General features: G+C 42.5%; 1 protein-coding gene across 19 annotated transcripts in view; it reads right to left on the reverse strand.

The window, feature by feature from the left end:
- Nucleotides 1–1021: 1021 nt before the first annotated feature.
- Nucleotides 1022–23384, reverse strand: part of PLAGL1 (PLAG1 like zinc finger 1) — a 146340-nt gene continuing 123977 nt past the window's right edge. For 8 of the 19 annotated variants that reach the window (XM_064291674.1, XM_064291722.1, XM_064291696.1 and 5 more), the window contains 2 exons: nucleotides 10419–10881; nucleotides 1022–3168 (listed from right to left, as the gene is read on the reverse strand). In XM_064291674.1, the coding sequence (XP_064147744.1) occupies nucleotides 1929–3168; nucleotides 10419–10570 (1392 nt within the window). In that variant the 5' untranslated portion in view covers nucleotides 10571–10881 and the 3' untranslated portion in view covers nucleotides 1022–1928. The other 11 variants (XM_064291724.1, XM_064291714.1, XM_064291720.1 and 8 more) reach the window with 5 other exon arrangements.

Raw genomic sequence — 23384 nt, forward strand, 5'->3', positions numbered from 1 at the left:
GGTGCCCACCCTCTCTCTGGGAGATTGCCTTCCTTTGACAAGGTAAGAGGGGATAGGGGACCGACTTAGTCACCCCCGAGCAGTGGATGCCTGGTCTGAATAAAGTAACCTGTATTGTCTCATTTCTTCCCTTAAAGTTAGACCGTGGCTTAAGGAACTCAGACATCTGAGAGCCGGACCCCACATTTTAAGCTTCACTATGTCAGTTCCACGTGCTATAACCCAACCCTGGGTAAGCTGTCTACAAAGACCTGTTGCCCTTTTGGGTTGCCGTTATCATTAAGAACTGTGAGCCAGGGTTCCTCGTGTTTGGTCAACAGGCTTCTCTGGTGGGCAAACAACATCAAGACTTCCCTTTCTCTACCCACCCCTACCCTGCTTAAAAGTAAAACAAAAAATGCCTTGTCAAGTTTAAGGGAGATAAAACTTTCTGATGGAACCCAATAAGGAAAATTTTAATTTGTACTAGAAATTAATGGCAAATACCATGGTAAAATTGGGTCATGGAAGCCCAGGGTAGACTAACTTTTACAGCTAGTGCCGTCAAGTCTAGATGTTGGAAATAAATTACACAACATTATGGAAGGATTCAGAATTCCTATACAGTAATTTTTATAAATGTGTTCTTCGAGCTGTGAGTTTAACTGAAGCATATAAGCTTCTACATTAAGTCATACTTATCTTACTCAAAAAAAAAAAAAAAAAAGGTAAAGTTTATAATATATGCTGAGTAGAGGTCTGAATAGTAGTTACTTTCTGGAAGTAATGACCAGGAAGGGGCTGGAAATGTTTCACATCTCCATCTGGGTGGTTACACTGGTGTAGGTATATGTAAAAATCACACTGTATACAAGATTTGTAGACTTTGCTACATGTAAAATATACATCTGCATGGAAAAACAAGCCTCTAAAAACAAAAAGATAAAGCAGCTTTTGAAATCGCTAGATAACCAAAACTCAGGGATAGACTATAGTTACATTGTAAAATGTAGTCTTTTTTTAAATAAAAACTAAGAGTGAATTAATGAATTAAAGATGCTTTTATTTGTGATTAAAAACAATATTTAAGCAGAGTAGTAGTTTAAGCCAGATACAGCAAAGAAAGTCTTAAAATATTTAAAATTCCAGTAATATTTTTATAAATTCCTGTTAAAAATATAATCAATATTAAAGTCAGCAAAAATGTCTTTCTTGGCTGACGCCTAGATTATTTTACCCTTAACCTGGTTACACAGTGATTTTTTTTTTAATTTTTTTCTGTCAGACATGACTGACATACAGTTTAGTCTTTAAGATAAATGAAGTCAGTGATAACTCACATAGTAGCATCTTGTGGAAAATATACAAACTAAACTTAAAATGCTTTTTTAAATGTAGAAATCTATTGTTCCACAAGAAATTGTTTTTGTTAAGACTACAGGTTGGCTATGGCAATAGTAACTAAACTACATCCAACCCTGAAGGTAGAAAAATCCCTGAAAAGAAATACACAGCCTAGTTATAATATACCATATAAAGGCTATTTTCTTATTTTAAAAGTTCTCCTGACTTGAAGAAAGCCAAACCTTTCCATAGTTCATTTACTAGGCAATGCCACATAAAGTTATATATGTAGTTAACATTATTATGATCATGGCTTACGGTTAAATTCAATATGACAAACACCTATTTATAGATAGCAGCCCTTGTTTTGGATGTCTGTTATGACGATATTTCATTAAAGAACACGCGCGCGTTACATTTGGTACGAAGCATAACACACAGCACAGATTGGCACAATACATGCAGTATGAGAACTCATTTCTAGCCAGCCATTACTGAATAAGCCCTATATTCCCAGTCCTGCTTTCTAATCTTCCTTGTATTACAACTGATGTTTAAGATGCTTCTTAAAACATTCTCCAGGATAAGGATACTTGAAAAGCCAGTCATCTGAATGCATGGTGGAAATGAGGCAGGATAGCAGGACCAGTGGCAGCAGGGAACACATGGGGGATAGCGGGCAGGGAGAGCTGACCCAGGCTCATAGTGCTCATGGCTAGTGGGGGTTCCTGTTGCTGTTGCCCTAGGCAGCTTAATCTATGGGGCAGAGGTTCCCCTGGCCCCAGGCTGAGAGTGCTATTCCCAAAGGCATTTTGGGTAGCAGGAGGGGGCAGCTGCCAGAAGCCCAAAAGGGGGGAAATGTCCAAAGAGGCAGGTATGGTTAGGTTCACAGCATCTGCAGACAGCTCCTTGGGCAGGTTTACTTTACCAGCACTTCCCTTGGCCAGATCAAAACCTGGGTTGAGCTTGTGAGGTGACTGAGGCTCTTGCAGAGGCAAGTCCTCGAGCAGATTGATATTGCAAAATCCTTTAGTATCTGTTTTGATGGGCAGATTTGCAAGCGGGGAGTATGAGGTAGAAGTGGTGTTGTACTTATGATTCGGGAGGGCTGGAGGAGGAGAGCTAGGAGATGCTGAGGGGTGGAGGGAGGGGAGGGGCTCTGGCAGGACCTGCACAGGCTGGGAGATTTGTTCTGAGGGACAGTGCGGGTGGCTGTGTACCTCAGCTGATAAGCTACCTGCAAGCCCATTCTGCACAGGTGCTCCTATAGGGAAAGGAGACAGAGGAGCAGCCTTCAGTTGAAATGGAGGCGAGATGGAGTGGAAGGTGCCCAGGAGGTCTCCATTCTGCAGACTCTCTTTCATCAGCTCCTGTGAGTGTGTCTTCTTGGTATGCCGTGTGAGGTGGTCTTTGCGCCCAAATCTCTGGGCACAAAACTGGCACAGGAAGTCCTTGCAACCTGTATGGACCACCAGGTGGCGCCGCACATCCTTCCGGGTGTAGAAGCATCGCTCGCAGTGGTCGCACTGGTGCTTCTTTTCCTTGGTTCCAGTAGAGGGTTTTTCTTCTGCATGGGCTTTGAGGTGGTCTAGCAGCACCTCTGTGCTCCCTAGCTCTAAGGCACAGACCCCACAAGTGAGGTCCCCACTGCTGGCCGCATGGAGGGCTAGGTGCCTCTTGTAGCCCAACATGGTATTATACTTCTTCCCACACTCCTCACACCCAAAGGCCATTTTGTTGGGGTCATGAGTCTGGAGGTGGTTTTTCAGATGGTCTTTCCGGTTGAATGTCTTCTCACAGTGAGCACACTGATGAGATTTCTGGGGCGAATGGGTAGCCATGTGCCTAGGAGCAGAAGGAAAAAGTTCACAATAGAGAACTCAGTTACTTTAAGCTGAAGAAATTCTATTAAAACGTTAATAGTTTTCTCTGAGTGGTGGTACAAGAGGTGATTTTAACTTTTTTTTTAATTCTCTGTAATTAAAACACTACTAAAGACACAAATCTTTACAGGTATAAAAATCTGCATTAGGAATATACATTTTCCTAATGTGTATAAAAAGGTTTCTAAACAAATACATGTATTACAAGTATTTTTTATGGAGGTATTAAATATACCCTTTAGGAGTTGGAATCAACTTGACGGCTATCTGGAATCTGGTAGGTAAAAAAAAAAAAATTTTTTTTTTTTTAAGAGTAGTCAAATTCAAGGATTTCTAAAGGTTAGCCAATCTGCCTTCTATAAGAACCTCACAAACCCAGTTTGAGGTTACTATTCCTAATACAATTCCTGCTTAGACTCTATTAATCGAGACAAAAGTTCAGGCCATAGACGTGACACTCTGAGGAGCCTTTTAAAATCTATCCTTCATCTCAGAGAAAGTGTTTTAGTTGGACCCAGAACGCCAACCCCACCACGTCTGGGCTGAGCCTTACCTTCCTGCCTCCCATGAGATCTTGCACTTGAAGTTTTGCTTTCCTCCATTTAGTACTTTCCCACCATCAGCTATCACCTCGGGTGTGTGCAGCCTGTTGATTTCTCCAAGTTTCCTTAGACACACCTTCAACGAACTTCCATCTTTATACACTTGCTGGAGGTTGTTCACAATTTCATCAACAAAATTCAAAAGGGCTTTTGCTAGAAGGACAAAGCTGCTAGCCCTAACACGTATACCTGTTTCTTCAACTTTGGCTTCAGGGAGGAGCCATAGCCATCCTAGTCAATCTGGTACTGTCGAATCGGTTCCGACTCAGCAACCCTATTATGTACAACAGAATGAAGCACTGCCCAGTCCTGCGCCACCCTCACGATCGTTGTTATGCCTGAGCCTACTGTTGCAGTCACTGAGTTAATCCATCTTGTTGAGGGTCTTCCTCTCTTTCGCTAGCCCTCTACTTTACCACGCATGATGTGCTTTCTCCAGGGACTGGTCCCTCCTGATAACATGTCCAATATACGTGAGACAGTCTAGCCATCTCACCTATAAGGAGCATTCTTGCTGTACTTCTTCGAAGACAGATTTGTTCACTCTTTTGGAGGTCCCTGGTATATTCAATATTCCTCACCAACACCATAATTCAAAGGTGTCAATTCTTCTTCAGTCTTCCCTTACTCACAGTCCAGCTTTTACAAGCATATGAGGCCACTGAAAACACCACAGCTTGGGTCAGGCACACCTTAATCCTTAAAGTGATACCTTCACTTTTTAACACTTTACAAGGTCTTTTGCAGCAGCTTTTCCCAATGCAATAAATATATATATATATTTAATTATGTCATCTGATTTCTGGACTACTGTTTCTATGGGCGCTGATTGTGGATCCAAGTAAAATGAAATCTTTGACGACTTCAATCTTTTCTCCCTTTATCGTAATTGTCCCTTGTTGGTCCAGTTGTGAGGATTTTTGTTCTCTTGATGTTGAGGTGTAATCCAGACTGAAGACTGTAGTCCTTGATCTTCATCAGTAAGTGCTTCAAGTCCTCTTCCCTTTCAGCAAACAAGGTTGCGTCATCTGCATAAGACAGGATGTTAATGAGTCTTTCTCCAGTCCTGATGCCCAATTCTTCTTCCCATAGTCCAGCTTCTCAGATTATTTGCTCAGCATAGGGATTGAATAAGTATGGTGAAATGATACAACCCTGATGCACACCTTTCCTGATTTTAAACCACTCAGTATCCCCTCGTTCTGTTCGAATGACTCTTGGTCTATGCACAGGTTCCTCATGAGCACAATTAAGCATTCTGAAATTCCCATTCTTTGCAATGTTATCCATAATTTATTATGATCCACACAGTCAAATGCCTTTGCACAGTCAATGAAACATAGGTAAACATCTTTCTGATAGTCTCTGCTTCCAACCATGATCCATCTGACATCAGCACTTACTCTGCTGAATCTGGCTTGAATTTCTAGCAGTTCCCTGTTGATTTACTACAGCAACCATGTTTGAATGATCTTTAGCACAATTTTACTTGTGTGTGGTATTAATGGCATTGTTTGATAATTTCTGCATTCTGTTGGATCACCTTTCTTTGGAATGGGCACAAATATGGATTTCTTCCAGTCAGCTGGCCAGGTAGCAGTCTTCCAAATTTCTTGGCATAGACAAGTGAGCACTTCATTTGTTGAAGCATCTCCATTGGTATTCCATCAATTCCTGGAGCCTTATTTTTTGCCAGTGTCTTCAGTGCAGCTTGGACTTCTTCCTTCAGTATCATTGGTTCTTAATTATATGTCACCTCATGAAAGGGTTGAATGTCAACCAATTCTTTTTGGTACAGTGACTCTGCGTATTCCTTCTATCTTCTTTTGATGCTTCCTGTGTCATTCGGTATTTTGCCCACAGAATCCTTCAATATTGCAATTTGAGACTTGAATTTTTTCTTCAGTTCTTTCAGCTTGAGAAATGCTGAGCGTGTTCTTCCCTTTTCATTTTCTAACTCCAGCTCTTTGCACATGTCATTATAATACTTTGCTTTGTCTTCTGGAACTGTACTTTGAAATCTTCTGTTCGGCTCTTTTCCTTTTTATTTCTTTCATTTGCTTTAGCTGCTCTACATTCAAGACCAAGTTTCAGAGTCTTTTCTGACAACCATTTTGGACTTTCCTTTTTTTCCTGTCTTTTTAATGACCTCTTGCTTTCTTCATGGATCACGTCCTTGATGTCATTCCACAACTCGTATGGTCTTCGATCATTAGTATTCAATGTGTCAAATCTATTCTTGAGATGGTCTCTAAATCCAGGAAGGATATATTCAAGGTTGTACTTTGACTCTCATGGACTTGTTCTAATTTTCTTTAGCTTCAACTTGAACTTGCATATGAGCAATTGATCGTCTGTTCAAAAGTCAGCCCCTGGCCTTGTTCTGACTGATGAAATTGAGCTTTTCCACTGTCTTTTTCCATAGATGTAGTCAATTTGATTCCTGTGTATTCTATCTGGTGAGGTCCACGTGTACAGTCACCATTTATGTTGGTGAAAATAAGGTATCTGCAATGAAGTAATAGTTGGTCTTGTAAAATTCTGTTATGTAATCTCTGGCATCGTTTTCATCACCAAGGCCATATTTTCCAACTACCTATTCTCCTCCTTTGTTTCATACTGTTGCATTCCAATCACTGGTAATTACCAATGCATCTTGATTGCATGTTTGATCAATTTCAGAAAGCAGATGTTTATAAAAATCTTCAATTTCTTCATCTTTGGCTGGTGTGTAAATCTGACTAACAGCTGTATTAACTGGCCTTTCTCATATGGGTATTATCACTGATAACATTGTACTTCAGGATGGATCTTGAAATGTTCTTTTTGATGATGAATGCAATGCCATTCCTCTTCAAATTTCATTCCCGGCATAGTAGATCATATGATTTTCCGATTCAAAGTGGCCAATGCCAGTCCATTTCAGCTCACTAATGCCTAGGGTATCGATGTTTATGTGTTCCATTTCATTTTTGACAATTTCTAATTTTCCTAGATTCATACTTTGTACACTTCGATTATTAACAGAGGTTTGCAGCTTTTCCTTCTCGTTTTGAGCTGTGCTACATCAGCAAATGAAGGTCCCAAAAGTTTGACTCTATCCACGTCATTAAGGTCAACTCTTCCCCAGTCATATTTTGGGTGCCTTCCAACCTGAATAGGCTTATCCTCAGGCACTTTATCAGACAATGTTCTGCTGTCATCCGTAAGGTTTTCACTGGTTAATTTTTTTCAGAAGTAGACCGTCAAGTTCTTCTTCCCACTCTGTCTTAGTCTGGAAGCTTAGCTGGAACCTGTCTGCCATGGGTGACCCTGGTTGCATTTGAATAGCTGTGGGTAGCTTCCAGAATCATGCAAGCCCCACAGTATGACAAACGGACAGAATTTCAAAGTAGCTCTTTTATATTTGTAAACCACAAATTAGTTTCGGAAAGCCACCATGATGCCATCTCTATTCCAGTTTCACTGAATTCCTAAAATGTGAACTTCATGTCTATTTTTTGAAAAAACTTAATGATATGTTAAAAGGAAACCCTGAGTGTCATCCTAAAACTTTAAAAAGGCTCATTTTAATAATTAAGTAAATCATATAAAACAACATGATCATTTTGTCTGAAATTATTTCAACAGTTTGTTTTCTTTCCTCAATTTCTCTCCTTACCGAAAACCACCAATATCAGTCCTATTGTTGTTGTTAGGTGCTGTCAAGTCAGTTCTGACCCACAGCCACCCTATGTACGACAACCAAATGCTGCCCGGTCCTGCACCATCCTCACCATCATTGTTATGCTTGAACCCATTGTTGCAGCCACTGTGCCAACACCAAATACCACCATCTTTGGGAATCACCTGGATCATATCCATGATCTCAGAAGCTTCAAGGGCCACTGCTCACATTAAAACTGCCAAACACACATTCAGTCTGCCTTGCCAGACTGTCTGTACCTAAGTGGTTTCATGGGTTGTTGCATGGGAAGCCATGTTCTCTTTTCTCATTAAGCAAGTCAGTTATGTTCTCCTTCTACCTCTGAACTAGATAATGGAGCTTATGTTGCAACTGATGTGATGGAAACCCATCCTATCTTTTTTTTTTTTTTCCTTTAAAGCAAAACCTGAAGCATCTGCCATCTTGCCACTCCTTCCATTCATCTATCAGGTACTGCTTCAGGTCAGAGAGGCAAGAAACACTGGTAGCAGTGAAGGCAGTTCTTGCATAAAGTACACTGCTTCCCTTTTTTGCCCTACTTCACACCCTTAAGTGAGTATTTCCCCTGCTTGGAACTACTACCTCCTACAGATTGCTTCAGACATCTCCTTCGGTGCTGTTTACTACAGTCATCCCACCTAAGGCTAGTCATTCCCAACATCTGTTAGTTCCACTGTCTTTAAATACTTCTCTCATGTATGCATTTCATCTTTATCCAGTTATAATATCCTCATTATGGCTTAAATGCAACAAACGCTGCTTTCGGTATTACCCTATACACATAAGCTTGAAGCTAAACAGGAAGCATCTGCAACAAAATTGGTGCACACAGTGGGCACACAGTACTTGTATTTATGGCGTCTAGAGATTGGCCTATGTACAGAACACATGCGAATTTTAGTACCTATTATCTATGACATTGTATTCTTACAGGCCTTCCTCCAGAAACACTCAAAGATTTAATAATAATTGCCCCAAGTTAATACCACAGATGGAAATTCTAAGTTTTGACTCTCGCCTATGGATCCATATGTTAAGTGGTCTGAAAGTTGGAGTCTTAAAGTTCATTTCATGAAGACTAGAGACAAATAGATTATTTTCCTTAAGCAGACGGCAAAGGAAGCATGTATTAGTGAGAGTTCTGTGTGGCTCTGAGGGCACCACACAGTATCACTGTCCGTCATGCCATTAGGCCACGCCTCTATCTCACGTCTATATTTGTTCTATGACAGAAAAATCCTCTGGAGGCAGAGGCTACATCTCTCATATTCATTTCCCTCGTGGACTTAAGTACCTAACAGGCATTCAAGAAATAATTTAGCCTAAGTGTACTATTAAAGGACACGTCTGCTAAAACAGTGGGTTTTGTCCACTGGGGCATCCTGTATGCCTTTGAAATCTGACGAAACGCACACACCGACCATCTGCCTACCCCACTGAACTCCATCTGTAAAGGTGGCTTTTAGACCCCAGTTGAGAAACTGTGCTCGGAAAGTTTACACTTAGAGGTGTCCTCTCCTCTGTCCTCACTGTTAGGGCTAGACTATTAGAACAGATTTCAAATTGGTCTACTTGTCTCCTCTCTCTTCTCCAATTCTGCCACAGCCACCTTTCTAACATTCCAATCAAATCATGTTACTTCTCTACTTAGACACATTGGAATAAAAACACGCTCTTCAGGTCAGGGGATAAGAGACCTGTTAATGAGCCACTTCTTTACCTACATTGTCAGCTTCACCCCTGCTCCTCACATAGAGCCCTCTCCGGATACTAACCTCTGTGCATGTCCTCTTTAAGAGCAGAGCTTACGGCTTGCCCTGAACCTCCTGTGTGAGTAACAGCTAACATAAGGCTACTTTTCAGAATGTGACGAGAACTCCTATGCACACCTTCCCACCTCCATCATTCTCACACAAGCCACCCATGTGGCACTTTCTCTGACCTTAACCAGCCAGAGCTGGGTCTCCACAAGCTAGGACTCTGTCCTTCCAGCTCCTGCCAAATAGGCAAATGCCAGCCTCTGCTAGCTCTCACTGCCCCTGGTGGGTTTAATAATTCGCTAGAATGGCTTACAGAACTCACGGAAACTCTTACCTATGCTTACAGTTATATTATAACCAGAAAGGACGTAAGCATAAAGATGCAACAGGCAAGGTCTGAGAGAGGTCCGGCATGAGGCTTCCATTGTCCCCAGGGAGACGTCCCCCTCCCCCAAGTATGGATGTTCTCGCCACTCCAAGAAGCCCAAAAGCGGAAGCTCCAAGATCCAGCGTCCCCTAGTCATTGGGACCTCAATGAACATGCATGACCGAAGCCTTAAGGCATAGTTAGGATCGATCCAATCAATTAATATGCATGACTGCATCTGCCCCTCCTGGTAGCCCCTACTTGCCTGACTATAGGAAGACGAAGAGCACCTTAATTGTTCAGGCCACTTTCAGAAACCAGGTACAAATGGCCAAACTTAGTTCTTTGTCCCACACCTCCTGCTCTGCCCCCTTTTCTTTATGTCACAGCTTAAGATTGTCCCTTTCTGAAAAGCCTTCCCAGCTCTCAGTGAGCACTCAAAACACACTGTGCTTCACGTGCCTAGCTGTGTGTCCTGGCACTTGGGTTGCATTTTCATTGGGCTTGCATGTGTTTCTCCCATCCTGGGTCTTTCTATCTTTGTCCTTGGGCCTGGCATATTCTAGGTACACAATATTTGTTGAAAGAATAAACTGCCACCGCACAGCAAAACCGTCACACACCTAGTGGCTACAGAACCACAGCAACACCTAGGGGTACAGCTAAGGATGGATCCACAGCCCACTCCCCTTCCCCTTGCAGGGCTTGGTTTGAGGGTTAGCAAAGCCATTTAAAGGCGTGTGTTTAAGAGCTCATACCTTTTCTGAAGCCTCTCACCTCATTAACTTATATCTGGAAACGAAGGCTTTGCCACAGTCAGGCTGCAAGCACTTGTAAGGCCGCTCCCTGGAGTGGGAATAAGTATGAATGGTATACTTCTCCAGGGTGAGGAATGTCTTGCCACATAATCGGCAGGGGTAGGTGGCCATGGGCTTTGCTGCTCACACCTTTCTTTTCAGATGTGCCATCTAAGCACAAACGAGGGCCTGGTGCTGGACGCATCAGCCGAGCCACTGCAGCTCAACGCCAGAACAGGGCAGAGGCAGCATCGTGGTCCGGGCCTGGCTCTACCCAGACGTGGCCCTCTCAGTGGCCACTAGCTGTGCTTCCTGGGTTTCCACATGCCAGTTTATAAGCAGTCTCAAGCTGGGGGAAAAGTCTGAGGCACAGATGAAATCCCAGGAGCAGAAAGGTAACCTGCATCACTAGAGCTGGGGCATATCCAGGATCACCAGGCTGTCTGTGGAGAGAAGAGGAACAGTTTTCTTGCATTAGCCATTTGAAAACAGCGCTTTTCAGAATCAACAGTGGCTCTAACCGCACAATTCTCCACCCTCCCTGGGTCCCGTAAGAGGGCCTTCTGCACGTATCAGTCCACCTGCCCGGGCTTCTCCTAAGTGGCGAGCAGCCAAGCACACAGCGTTCTGATGCTGGGTGAGCACACTTTCTTTTGTGATAAAGACGGCTATTTCTGTATACTCTGTATTATCTACTTCAAACCACGATTTCAGGTCAGGGTGAGGCTCACCTGACTGATTCAGAGGAGGAAAAAAACTTCCCTAGTGTGTCTGAGTGGTTTACTGGTATACAAACCAAACTCCTCCCTCCCCCCACCCCCGCTTATTCAAACCAGGGGAGCCCCTGGGTGGTTCAAACGGTTAAGTGCTTGCTGCTAACCAAGAGGCTGGAGATTCGAATCCATCCAGAGGTACCTCAGAAGAAAAACCTGGCAATCTACTTCCAAAAAAAAATCAGCCACTGGAAACCCGATGGAGGAGTTCTACTCTGACACACGTGGGGTCACCGTGGGTTGGAATGGACCCGGCAGCCACTGATTTTTTATTCAAACCATGGGCTGTTCCTCTTCACTCACTGTTAGCATAACTTAAGTTATCACACCTGTTTAAACTTCCAGCAGTTGGAAAGAATTTATTTGTATACATCAAAGTTAATTTGTTTAAGATTACTACACTGAAAAGCTGATATAAACTGAAGGGGAGTAGAGCCAGCCTAGTTACACTGACATAACACCTTTAGAAAAGAGACAGTATATTTCCACAGAAACTAAACTGTGGCCCAGGTGAAAGCTCAGGCCACATTTAGTTTTGCAGGTGCCATCCTCTAGTGTTCTCCAAATCTCTCTCCCTTTTCTCTTCCTTAACCCCAGTCCTGCCCTGGAGCGCCAATCCAGCTACCTGTAGACAGAGTTGGGCCTGCTGTCTCCTCAAACTCAACCTGACTGAAACCCAAATCTTTCTCACCCTTCCAACCCAGCCAGTATTCTCCAAAAACCAGGCTCTTTTTTACCAAAGGGCCATCATTTAAGGAGCCTTAGGTGTCTGGGGCAGCATCAGAAGTAATACAATAAAACCCTAATGACCTACAATTCAGTGGAAATGTGCTATTTTAGTGCAATTTTTCAGGTGGGTTGGTGCTAACTGTCCACATACTATGAATTTATATATAAAAAAAAAAAGTACTATATGCTTACGTGAAACACGTGTGGGTAGCTTTTGTACACAGGCCAGCCTTCGCTGAACACTGTGTCAAGTAATCAGGACATTCATGGTAAATTAACCTGTCACAGCAAAATTTTAAGGCTTCTGTTCTCTGCAGCCATTCACGTATTGCTGTCTTTAGAGTTGCTCTTTATTTTTAACATTCGTTTTGACTTGCCTTTTCACAGTTACTTTCAGATCAGCCCTATTCCAGAAAGCTCAGCTTCTAGCTAGATGAAGTTTCATTGTACCATCTCAAGCATCTTTAAATACACCAGTACATAGCACATGTATCTAAACAAACATACACGCCTTTTCTGAAGGGCAAAAATTTGCAGGAAACTTCTAGTGTTTCTCATCTCCTGCTTCAGATGTTTTTGGTGTCTGGACAGAGTTCACGACAGTGGAAACATTCCCCAGTTCAAATTCCAGCTTACCCATTTGTTAGCTATGTCCTGAGTTTCAGTTTCCTCATTTGTGATATCCACCTGATCTATGTAAAAGGGTTGTTGGTGACAATCAGCTGAAACAAAATGGATCTGAAAGCATGTTGTAAACACACACACACACACACACACACACACACAAAACCCCAGCATGCAAATATTTTAATCATGGGGATTAAAAATAGAAACCATTAGCTGTACATTAGCCCATGCTTCTAACCAATTTATCTATGGGTGTAATGGAAAAAAGGCACACGGTCTCTCCCTATGTATACTATGCCATCAATTAATCATACTGGAAGCAACTAGTAATGTGAATAATACACATGCTCACACATGCAGAAGATGACATGAAAGCTGCAAGAAAGAAGCCTGCATTCAACAGTGTGGTTACCAACACACCAGCAAACAAAGGAAAAATAAGATTTCTTCAAAAAGAGATTGCCCCTTGGCACTGAATAAAGCTTTCCTGGATCTGCCTTCCCAGCTGCTGCTTCCCTAGATTCGAAGGTCCAAGAGTCATGGGTATCATCACACCTACATCTCTCTCCAGCCTTCAAAAACGGTAGGTATAATCAAAGTTTCAGGCATGGCCAGTTATGTTTAAGGAGCCCTGGTGGCACAGTGATTAAGAGCTAGATTGATAATCAAAAAGGTCAGCAGTTCGAATCTACCAGCCGCTACCTGGAAATTCTATGGAGCAGCTCTACTCTGTCCTATATATAGGGTCACTATGAGTCAGAATTGACTCAACAGTGACAGATTTGGTCTGGTTTGGTTGGTGGTACAATGTTTAAGAGCTCGGCTGCTAACCAATATGTCAGCAGTTGAATCCACCAGCCACTCCTTGGAAACCCTATGGGGCAGTTCTACGCTGTCCCATAGGGTCACTATGAGTCAAAATCGACTCAAGGTCAAAGGGTTTGGTTTGGTTTCTTAGGTATGTTTAAAGGTAAGACCCATCTCTTTCAACTTCAACTCCTTGTCCCCCATCTAACTTCCAAAGACCAAAAAAAAAAAGGTGGAGTCTCTCAAATATTTTTATACTTATTTTACTTATTTAGTGAATGTCATTTCCTAAGACTTCATCTTGTGTTTTGGGTCTGTGTGTTAAATACACTTAGTCCGACATTAAGTGCAAAGTTGGTACTCAAATGTTGAACTTAAATGATAGTGAATATTCCTTAATTTCTTCAGTAAGTTTTTTTTAATGAACTCAAAGTCACAAACAGTTATTTTCGATCACTATAGTTGTCTTTTGCAAACATGGACCTTAGAGACAAATTTTTGCATGATTTTCATGATATAATCACATAGTTGAAGAAAAATAACACTGTCTTTTCCAACAGACTGCAAATTCTTTGTGGCCAAGGATCAAAGCTTAACTATCTTTAAAAAATAAACCACGGATACATACAACTCATATCACCATGTGTATGACTGGTGCTGGCTGGCTGCTGACGATTCCAATCTTTGTTGGAAACCTGATGCACTTTCTTGCCCACATCCTTAAAACAGACTTATGATTACTTTATCGATATCACCTGGCAATCCACCAACAACCCTAACAGAAAGCCAACAGAGGGATGGTCCTGATGCTGGTCTGTTCTGTGACTTGACGTAACAGTTTGCATCTGAGTCTTAAACATGGTAATAGTTCAACACCTGTCACACTGGAAAGATAGTAAGTCTTTCCCCAAAACATCTCAGGACATAATTTTCAATCCCTCTGATTCTAAAAATACTGAGTGAGTGATATAGATCTGCCAGTGTGCCAAGGAAGGCTTGTGCCATCTGCTTCATTCTGTTCATGCTGATTATTCTGGGGATGAGAGAGGATCAGATCGGAATATGAACATATATATATGGCGCACATATATGGTAACAGCCAGGAAGGGCTGTGCTCCCTGGGGGCTGTTGGTGTACGATGGTGGAGGGAGAGGTCAGAGCACAAGTGTAGCTCCAGGACTTCCCCAATGCCATGTAACATAATCATCTAATGGGGGACAAATGTTTTACGACATTCCCGAAATAAACTATGACTTCTGGCTTCTATTTCCATTGTCCCCAGTGACACAATGCAAGGCCACTTTCTGAGAGGAAACTGAATTTCCATTTTTAGTCTTCCAATATGGGTACTCTAGATCTTTTTTTTTTTTTTTTTTTGACTCCATTCATCATTTTCCACACTCACCATTGTGGGATAAGAAGGTTCTACTCTGAACATCTCTCCTACATACTCCAAAACCTGAGATTGCTTTTATATAAATATGTTAAGGCCAATTTTAAAAGAGCCTCTAGCAAGGTTCTGTTTCTTCTCATATTCACAAAATAAGAACTAGCCAATCGTGGAACAGGCTGGTTGGAAATTCATTGCTTATTTGGCTCTAGGAAGCTCTCAGAGAGGGTGTTTGTTCTCAGTAACAGTTCTCTGAAGGACCTTGGTAGCTGAAGTCTCATCTAATTAAACTATTCAGAAATGTCAGCAGGAGAAATAAGGTGCCCAGACCCTCCAGTTTGTTGTTACTGTTTCTTACGCACCCACCCACTGCCGTCGAGTCGTTTCTGACTCATAGTGACCCTATAGGACAGAGTAGAACTGCCCCATAAAGTTTCCAAGGAGTGTCTGGCGACATGTTATAAAATGTTAGGTGCATAAGTGAGTAAAATGTTACAAGAATTGCCTCCCATCATACGTTTAATGAGAGAAAACGATGCTCATGGGGCTGGAATAACTTGGTTGAGAATTACAGATGGGAGACTCTGATAAGTCCTTTACCAGATGGCTGTGAGTGGGTTAGCAGTTTTATAACTTAAGAGCCGGGGCTCATAGGTAGGGCCCATGGTTGGGCTTCAGGGCCCCTGTGAATTCTCTGAATTCTGTGCAAAATTATGGTACATGTGTATGGGAGCTCTTTTGGGGAGAGGGACCATAGCTTTCTTCAGATGTTTTAAGGCATCCAAAATTCAGACAGGTTAAAGGACACTGACTTAGGTAAAAAATGAGAGAAGGATCCCTCTTGATGCTATCAAGTCAGTTTGATACTTCACAAAGTCAATGATACTTTCTAATCCATGGGCCATATATTTTTTGCCTCAATTACTACATTTTATCAGGTTAAAAGTAAAATACAAAGGCTCTATAATCATGACCTTCTGAAATTCAAGCAGTAAACAACAAATTTCATTTCAAATATTGGTAACCAAACCAAATCTGTTGCCACTGAGTCGATTCCAACTTATAGCAACCCTACAGTGGAGAAACGTCCCATAGGGTTTCCAAGGAATGCCTGCTGAATTTGAACTGCCAACCTTTTCGCTAGCACCCAAACTCTTAACCCACCAGGGGTTCCAACAAATACTGGTACTAAGGATAATTTAAAAACTCCTGTTAGGTAAGAAAGATAAGCCTCGTGGCCCTCATATACGAGTTCATCTCAGGTAGGCACCATCTTCCACGTGATAGATCAGCTCAGGTATTAGGTTTTGTTTTTAGGTTATGTAAGAAACGCTTACCTATAACTAGAGAGCTGGCTGTCCTCACAATCTGAGGTCTTTAAAACTCCTCTATTAAAATTAAAACATGTATATACAGAATAAACTACCACGCCATTATCAGTAAAATCCACTAACACCTGAGATGAACTCTTTAGCGAGGGCCACAAGGCTTGTCACTTGCAGACTTCTCTCCCACTGTGGCCCAAAGGCAACCAATGCCGCCAGTCAATTCACTTGTTATTTCCTTAATGTGCCACGGTCTCTCATGTTTCTATGGTTCACTTCCTGGAATGTCCTTCGACCCCTTGTCCACCTGGTAAAACCCTACTTTTTTCTGTCACTTCCAGACAGAGGAACGAGCTCCTCTCCTCTGTGGAGAGGTGGTGAGTCTGGTAGACCACTGAAGAAAGGATTACATTAGCGCAGGTGAGAGACACCAGAGCCTTTGGCTAAGGGGGTGGGGCAGAGATACAAGTTAAAAAAAAAAACCAAACCCAGTGCTGTGAGTTGATTCCGACTCATAGCGACCCTATAGGACAGAGCAGAACTGCCCCATAGAGTTTCCAAGGAGCGTCTGGCGGATTCGAACTGCTGACCCTTCGGTTAGCAGCTGTAGCACTTAACCACTATGCCACCAGGGTCTCCGAGATAAAAGTAGATGACTAAAAATCATAGCTAAATTAGGAAATAGAAAAATGTGTCTGGTGAGAACCTACTTCCAACAAAGACTCTTCTGTGTTCCCTCCAAAACTGTTTATTCACACCGTCAACGAGACATCTCCACTTTAGTGCGTCTCAAACAAGTTAACCAGTTTTTGCTCCTTTGGGGAAGTACTGACTAGTCCTGCTCTCCGTGCTGCTGCAGGGAGGGCCTTCCCACAGCGCCTGCTCCAGGTTTGTTGCCTACGGGTCCTTTTAAACTGTCATCTCGAGAAGCTTGATTGTGTTAACCCAGGGCCTAAGCTCTTACATTCTTAGAAACAAGGCCAAAAATAAGCAAGAAAGCCCAAAGTGAACTCATTATCAACTATTGAGAGAGAATATTAAAAAGAAAGCTATCCCTGTTGATTATACCACATTTTTAGAACATCAAACTTACACATTAGACTTAGAAAACTCGAGAAAGAACTGTGTGCTAACCTTCTGTTTACGAACAGCGAGTAATATCTGGTTAAAGATGCCAAATTGAAGAGCAGGTAGCCCCAGACTTTCCTGAAACTCTACTAAAACGGTATTAATGAGATTTGCGAAAACACAGACTAAGATGACAAAAAAAGGAGAAAATTGCACCAAAATTTTGGAAGCGGGAAAGCAGGTAAACAAGCAGTAACTGACAGCAGTTCCAAGAAAGTTGAATTCTAGGCCAATAATGAGAAAAGCTATGAAGAAACCTAATTACCCTGCAGGGCCCCCAAAAGTCTCAGAAAACTGTGGCACTAGGTTCCTGTCGAAGTGGGGATGAAAGTGGGTATAAACCAGGAAGAACAGTTAAAAGCCTGAAGCAGTCAGCTCTCCTGACCCCTCCCCGACTCTTTGCAGGACAGCAATTACTAACCGCCCCCCCACCCCCACCCCACGCCAGTACAAGTCTGGATGCTTCCTCTCTGTAGAGGGCCTGGGTGGGGGTATCATACTCAAACAGGGCAAATTAAATAAAAGTTTACACATGTACCCTATTTGGCTCTCAGAACACTGGTAACCAGGACTATACCCTCCACGGCAAGAGACTAGAGTTGTCTTCCCTGGGGAAGCTGGCCAGCTCTAGAAGCAGGGACAAATGGGGGTTCCCCAAGGATTCACCTGCACTGCCCTACAACGAAGTCCTTGTTGACAAGCTGCGTATGTGTGCATATACACAGAAGAGTAAGAAATCTAAATTTTCATTTCCAGATGGGAAGTCAACAAGTAAAACCTAAAACTTAATGTCAGTAAGTAGTTAAACCTGCCATTTAGCAATGTGGAGGTATACAACAGAAGAGTTAAACTAGGCTGTCTATTTGGGGAGACTCATAGCAACCCTATAGGTCAGAGTAGAACTGCCCCATAGGATTTCCCAGGCTGTAATCTTTATGGGAGGAGATCACCAGGTCTTTTCTCCTGTGGAGCAGCTAGAACTGCCAACCTTTCGATTAGCAGCCAAGCGCGTAATCATTGCGCCACCAGGGCTGCATCAGGGCTATAGGGTTGCTGTAAGTCAGAATTGACACAATGACACACAAGAACAATGATCTGAGGAGAGGGTGTGAGGGGGGAGGAGTAGCTACTTCTTTTGAAATAGCTACTATTTGACATTAAATGGTGTGCTGGTACAACTTCAATAAAAATAAAAGTTAAATTCAAAACAGTGCGAATAAAATACAAAATCCCTTTTTGTATAATGTTTGTAGGTATTATTCAAAGTAAACTTAGATTTTGAATGTGCTCAATTTTTTCTGGTCCATTTTCTTGTTAAAAGAGCACAAACTGGACTCCAGACTTCCTGGAGCCATGAACGTTGGACGAACCCCTGAAACTACTGCCCTGAGATAATCTTTAAAACTTAAACCAAAAAATTCCCTGAAGTCCTCTTAAAACCAAGCGATAGTTTATCTTAACTAGTAAAAGATGTCTGCCTTGAGCATTATGCTCTTTTCGGAACTATCTATGTAGCATCAAATTGATAATAACAACTTGAAAGGTTAGATAGGAACTCAGGGGCCAGTACATTACGTTGATGGGGAGCGACAACTCAGAAAAGGAGGGTGGGATTGTTACGCAACTCTAGGAATAATCAGTGTCACTAAATGGTACATGTAGAAACTGTTGAATTGGTGTATGTTTCACTGTGTAATATTCTCAACAACAATTAAAATTTAAAAAAGCTCATGAATACAAACAGGGAGAAATTATATAAATGGGCTCTAGAAAAGTGAACCAAAATAATTCTTTTAGGTATATTATTTGGATACTGGAACTTGTAAGACCCATCTGGATTCAAGTTTACATGCTTCTCAGAATCACATATTAAGAAGAAAGTTTATTATGAAAACTATAGCCAAAAACAAGTTTAGAGAGAAAAAAACATTAAATTTTTTCTTGGATTGTACTGATAATCCAGTGGTTATGGCAGAAGTGCACTGATGATGATGGATGCTAAAGAAGAAATATAAATACTCACTAAGTATTTATACTGTTCTAAGTTTTTTCCATTTAATCCCTAGTTTAGTCCTCACCAAGATCCTCACAATTGACTAGGCATAAATCCTAAAATCTATGAAGATGTGGCGGCTGAGGCACAGAGAGACTGGGTAGCTTCACAGTCACATGCCTGCTGTGTGCGTGGTCAGCAGTCGGGTTTCAGCCCAGGCAGTCTGGCTCCTAATCCTCACGCTATCTTGCCTACAATGGAAGTTATTTCTGAAATGGGAATGTAATAAACAGAAAAAAAGTTTTCCTAAAAGGAAAAAAAAATTTTTTTTTTAATGTAATAAAGTATTAAACTCCCAGAAGTTGCACACTCCCAGGGAAGATAATCCAGTACCTTGTCTATAGCTACCTCAGGCCCAATTTACGGACAGTGAAGCCACATATGAACCTTCTTGGATGGATTCTTCAAAAACTACAATCAAGACATCCCTTCAAAAGTGCAAAATTATACATTACAACCCTACTTGTTCTGATTGTTCTCAGTTGTTTCCAGGCAAACCCGAGAGGAATCCATATTTAACAGTGCTCGAAGCAACCCTAATCCTAACAAGTCCTACTGTGATGTCTTACTTCATTTACTTTCTCACCCTCTAGATGATTATTTCACAGGTTTTCCTTCTTCCTTAAATCATCAACATTTCCTCACCCATCCTCACGCTCGGGTGAGGACCTTCCTATTTCACTGAGAAAAATAATTTCACTTGGAAGCAAATTTCCATGTGCTTCCACCGTCACCTCTACCCTCTTACCTGCATCTGTGTCCCTGTTTTCTGCCTCCCCTCCTGATAGAACAGGTGGGCTACCTGTGTGTCTACCTAAGCAAACCCAACCACCATGGCTTGGTTCCCATCTTCCCTCACAAGTAATTCTCCTAATCGCTAAACAATACTTCCTAGGGGAAGGTAGGCTTTTCACAGATGGGAACCTTTCTTTGTTGTAATTTATTTAGGAGTTTAAAGGTAATATCTAACCTACTTGGACAAGACTAATCACTAACTCTGGGTCTATGTGGAGCTGGGATGAGGGAGGTGGGAGGGAAAAGGCAGAAGTAGGTAGAGAATGCCAACAAAAGAGTTTCAACAGGAATGGGAGGAAGACCTGGTAAGAAACAAAACAGTTATAAGCCCAGGAATCTGAGCCTCAAAGAGCCACGAAAAACTGAGAGAAGCCAACCGCCAAGGGGAAAGGACAGCCAGACCCTGATGACCAGGGAGCCAGGATCCCTCACTGCAGAAGTGCCTCTTCTGTAATCACACCCACCACCCCTCCCCTCACATCCGTGCAAAGTAGAAGAAGAAGGGGCTTGTACAGTGACGGATTCACCAGATGTGGCCAAAGTACTTCTACAAGATGTGTGACTCAGCATAACATCCATATGGGAGAAAGGAGGGAAGGAAACATCTTTCTCTTGAATCTTCCACACCCCTCCTCTCTCCACAACACAAACTATTTTTAAATATAAACATTTAGGAAGAGGAAAAAAAAAAAAAAAGGCAAAGTCTGCAAGTAAGCAAAATGTGTACGTGCATCCGGAGAGGCAAGTGTTAAGTCCTGGATGGGTTCTCAAGCTGAAATGGAATGGACTTTGTTTTAAGAAGCTTGTTAATGAAGAGGAGCCCCTGAGTGGTGCAAAGGGTTAACATGCTTAGCTGCTGACCTAAAAGTTAGAGGTTTGAGACCACCCAGAAACATCTTGGAAGAAAGGCCTGGCAGTCTACTTACAGAAAATCAACCATTGAAAACCCTATGGAGCACAGCTCTACTCTGACACACATGGGGTCACCATGAGTTAGAGCTGGTTTGACACCAAATGGTTGTACTGTAGACTCTAGGTAGCCTCGTGGGGAAGAGGGGTGGAGAGCAGTCCCTGAAGCCCAGACAAGAGCCCTCAGTAAGATTTTCTCATCATTAAAGTCAGTCATGGAGGCTATTCTTTTGTCAGACAGTTGACAATACATTCCCCTCCTCCCTCCCAACAAATCCTCAAGTTGTTTGCAGTTAGGCCCTTTTAGGATACACTTCTGTAGCTGACGGCACTGAGCTCTCATCCTGTGACTCAAATACAGAGCATGTAGGAACCAGAATTTAACTAATTAGCAGCAGGGCCTATTGTCCCCAGAAGGTTACCATTCCAGAAGAAAAGCCTGGTTCCTCCATACAAAGTGGGTGAGGGTGAAGCCTCAGACGGAGAAAAGAAATAAGAAAAGCCTGGTTCCCCCCATACAAAGTGGGTGAGGGTGAAGCTCAGATGGAGAAAAGAAATAAGCATCTAGTCTCAGGGATGGTGTGAGGCAGGATTCCTGAGTTAAGTTCACTTGGTGGAGCCTTGAAGGCTACATGAGATCTAAGGATGCTCAAGACTTGGGTAGAGAGTTTGATCCTAAAACAGCAATCTCTCTAAATAAATAGAAGAAAGGACTGAAAATATAGATTACAGTATGTCAGCAGGGTATCTCAGGGTAGTGAAATTATAGGTGACTTTTGCCTTTCCTTTTTGAATATCTGTACTTTCTAAATGTGGATAATGATGACTTAGGCTGAATCTGGGAGTAGATTGTGGACAAAAGTGAGCAGGTCTATTTCAGGCAGAGAGGAAAACACCAAAAGCCACACAGGCATGAACAGCAGAGGGCGCTGTGGAGCACGTGGCTTAGGCAGGCAGGTGTGCAGACCTGGACAGGAGAAAGAGAAGGGGAGCTGCAGAGGAGGCAGTACCAGGCACAAAGGATCTCCTGCACCAGGCAAGGCAATCTGGGTTTAATCTATAGGGAGCTGGGAGCCAATGAAAGTGAGGACATTTCATCAACAGGTTTCTTTAAAAAAGAGAAAAAAGTTACAAGTAATCATTTATCCCTCGCCTGCCCATGGATAACTTAGTTGTCCTGAGGGTACAGCAAATTTAAAAGTACTGTTCTGAAGCTCTTATGTTTCTTTTTACACACCATGAGTCTGGGGCCAAATCTGATTACCCTGGACACAAATGTGATTGGCAGTCTTAAACTGTTAAATGACGCTATCTCTTCCCAGCTTTTTCAATGGTGAGTGTCCAGAATTTACAGTAAACCGTGTACAACATGGCTATGCAAGAAAAATGAAGTTCTGCGCTTGTTCTAAAGCTCATTTCTCTTCCCCCCGAAGCACACCTGCCCACCTGAGGCCAACATGCCTTATTTTATCATAGCTATCGCACAAAGCCTGGGAATGTTCTCTTTGGCTTTCCACCTCACTTCCAACAAGTTCAAATGATGCAAAGCAAATCGTTCACTCAGAAATAATCTGAAACATAAAAACATTTGTCACTGCTCCTTTAAGATTATCCTGGCTTTTAATTTTTTCCCCCAAAACTAATAAACATTTAATCAGGTTTCCGTCTTTAAAGAAAAATGGCACCAAAGAGACAAAACAACTTTCCCAAGTTACTCCACTGGCTTCTCTCAAAGGGGGAAAGGAGCGGTGAGGAAACGGGCGTGGGGGCTTAAGCAGAGGGACACACTGGTGAGCAGGGCCTCCTCTCCTTTTCACCTTCAGTCTTTTCTCTCCCCCATTCACAGCTTTCGGTCCTTTGTTTGTTTAACAAACCATTGCAATCATACCCAGCTCAATGGGGAGGAATGTGCTCTCTCTAAGTAGCTGTCCTTGCAGTCCACATGTGTGGTCTGCGACACAGGCCATTGCAGGCGGCTTCAATGTGCTCCTCTGTGCTCCCCATCTTTCTGGAGGCTGGCACCTTCCTCACAATGAGCCCCCATTTCCCGTGCTGCATGCTTGCTGCTCCTTCCCAGTAGCCTATAGCAATGTCTCCCCGTCTGCCCAGCAACTCCACTGCCTGTCCTGCTTGGGCTTGTCCTGTTCAGCTCCTGAGACAGACACCGCCTGGTGCGTTAGCCACCCCCTACCTGTCTTCAGCCCACAGACTCACCACTGGGTAGACACATTCCAGGATCTTCTAATGTCAATCATACTGTCCACGGAAGATACAATGGCAATATTCCCCTGCCCCCACCTTCCAAACCTAACTAGAACTACTAGTGCCTTTTTTAATTCCTGGTAGATATGCTGGCCCTGCTGGGATGACTTTCAACTTCTTGTTCAATAAATCAAAATAATATTTAATA

The sequence above is a fragment of the Loxodonta africana genome, chromosome 1 (genome assembly GCF_030014295.1).
Source record: "Loxodonta africana isolate mLoxAfr1 chromosome 1, mLoxAfr1.hap2, whole genome shotgun sequence".
In the NCBI taxonomy this organism is placed as follows: Eukaryota; Metazoa; Chordata; class Mammalia; order Proboscidea; family Elephantidae; genus Loxodonta; species Loxodonta africana.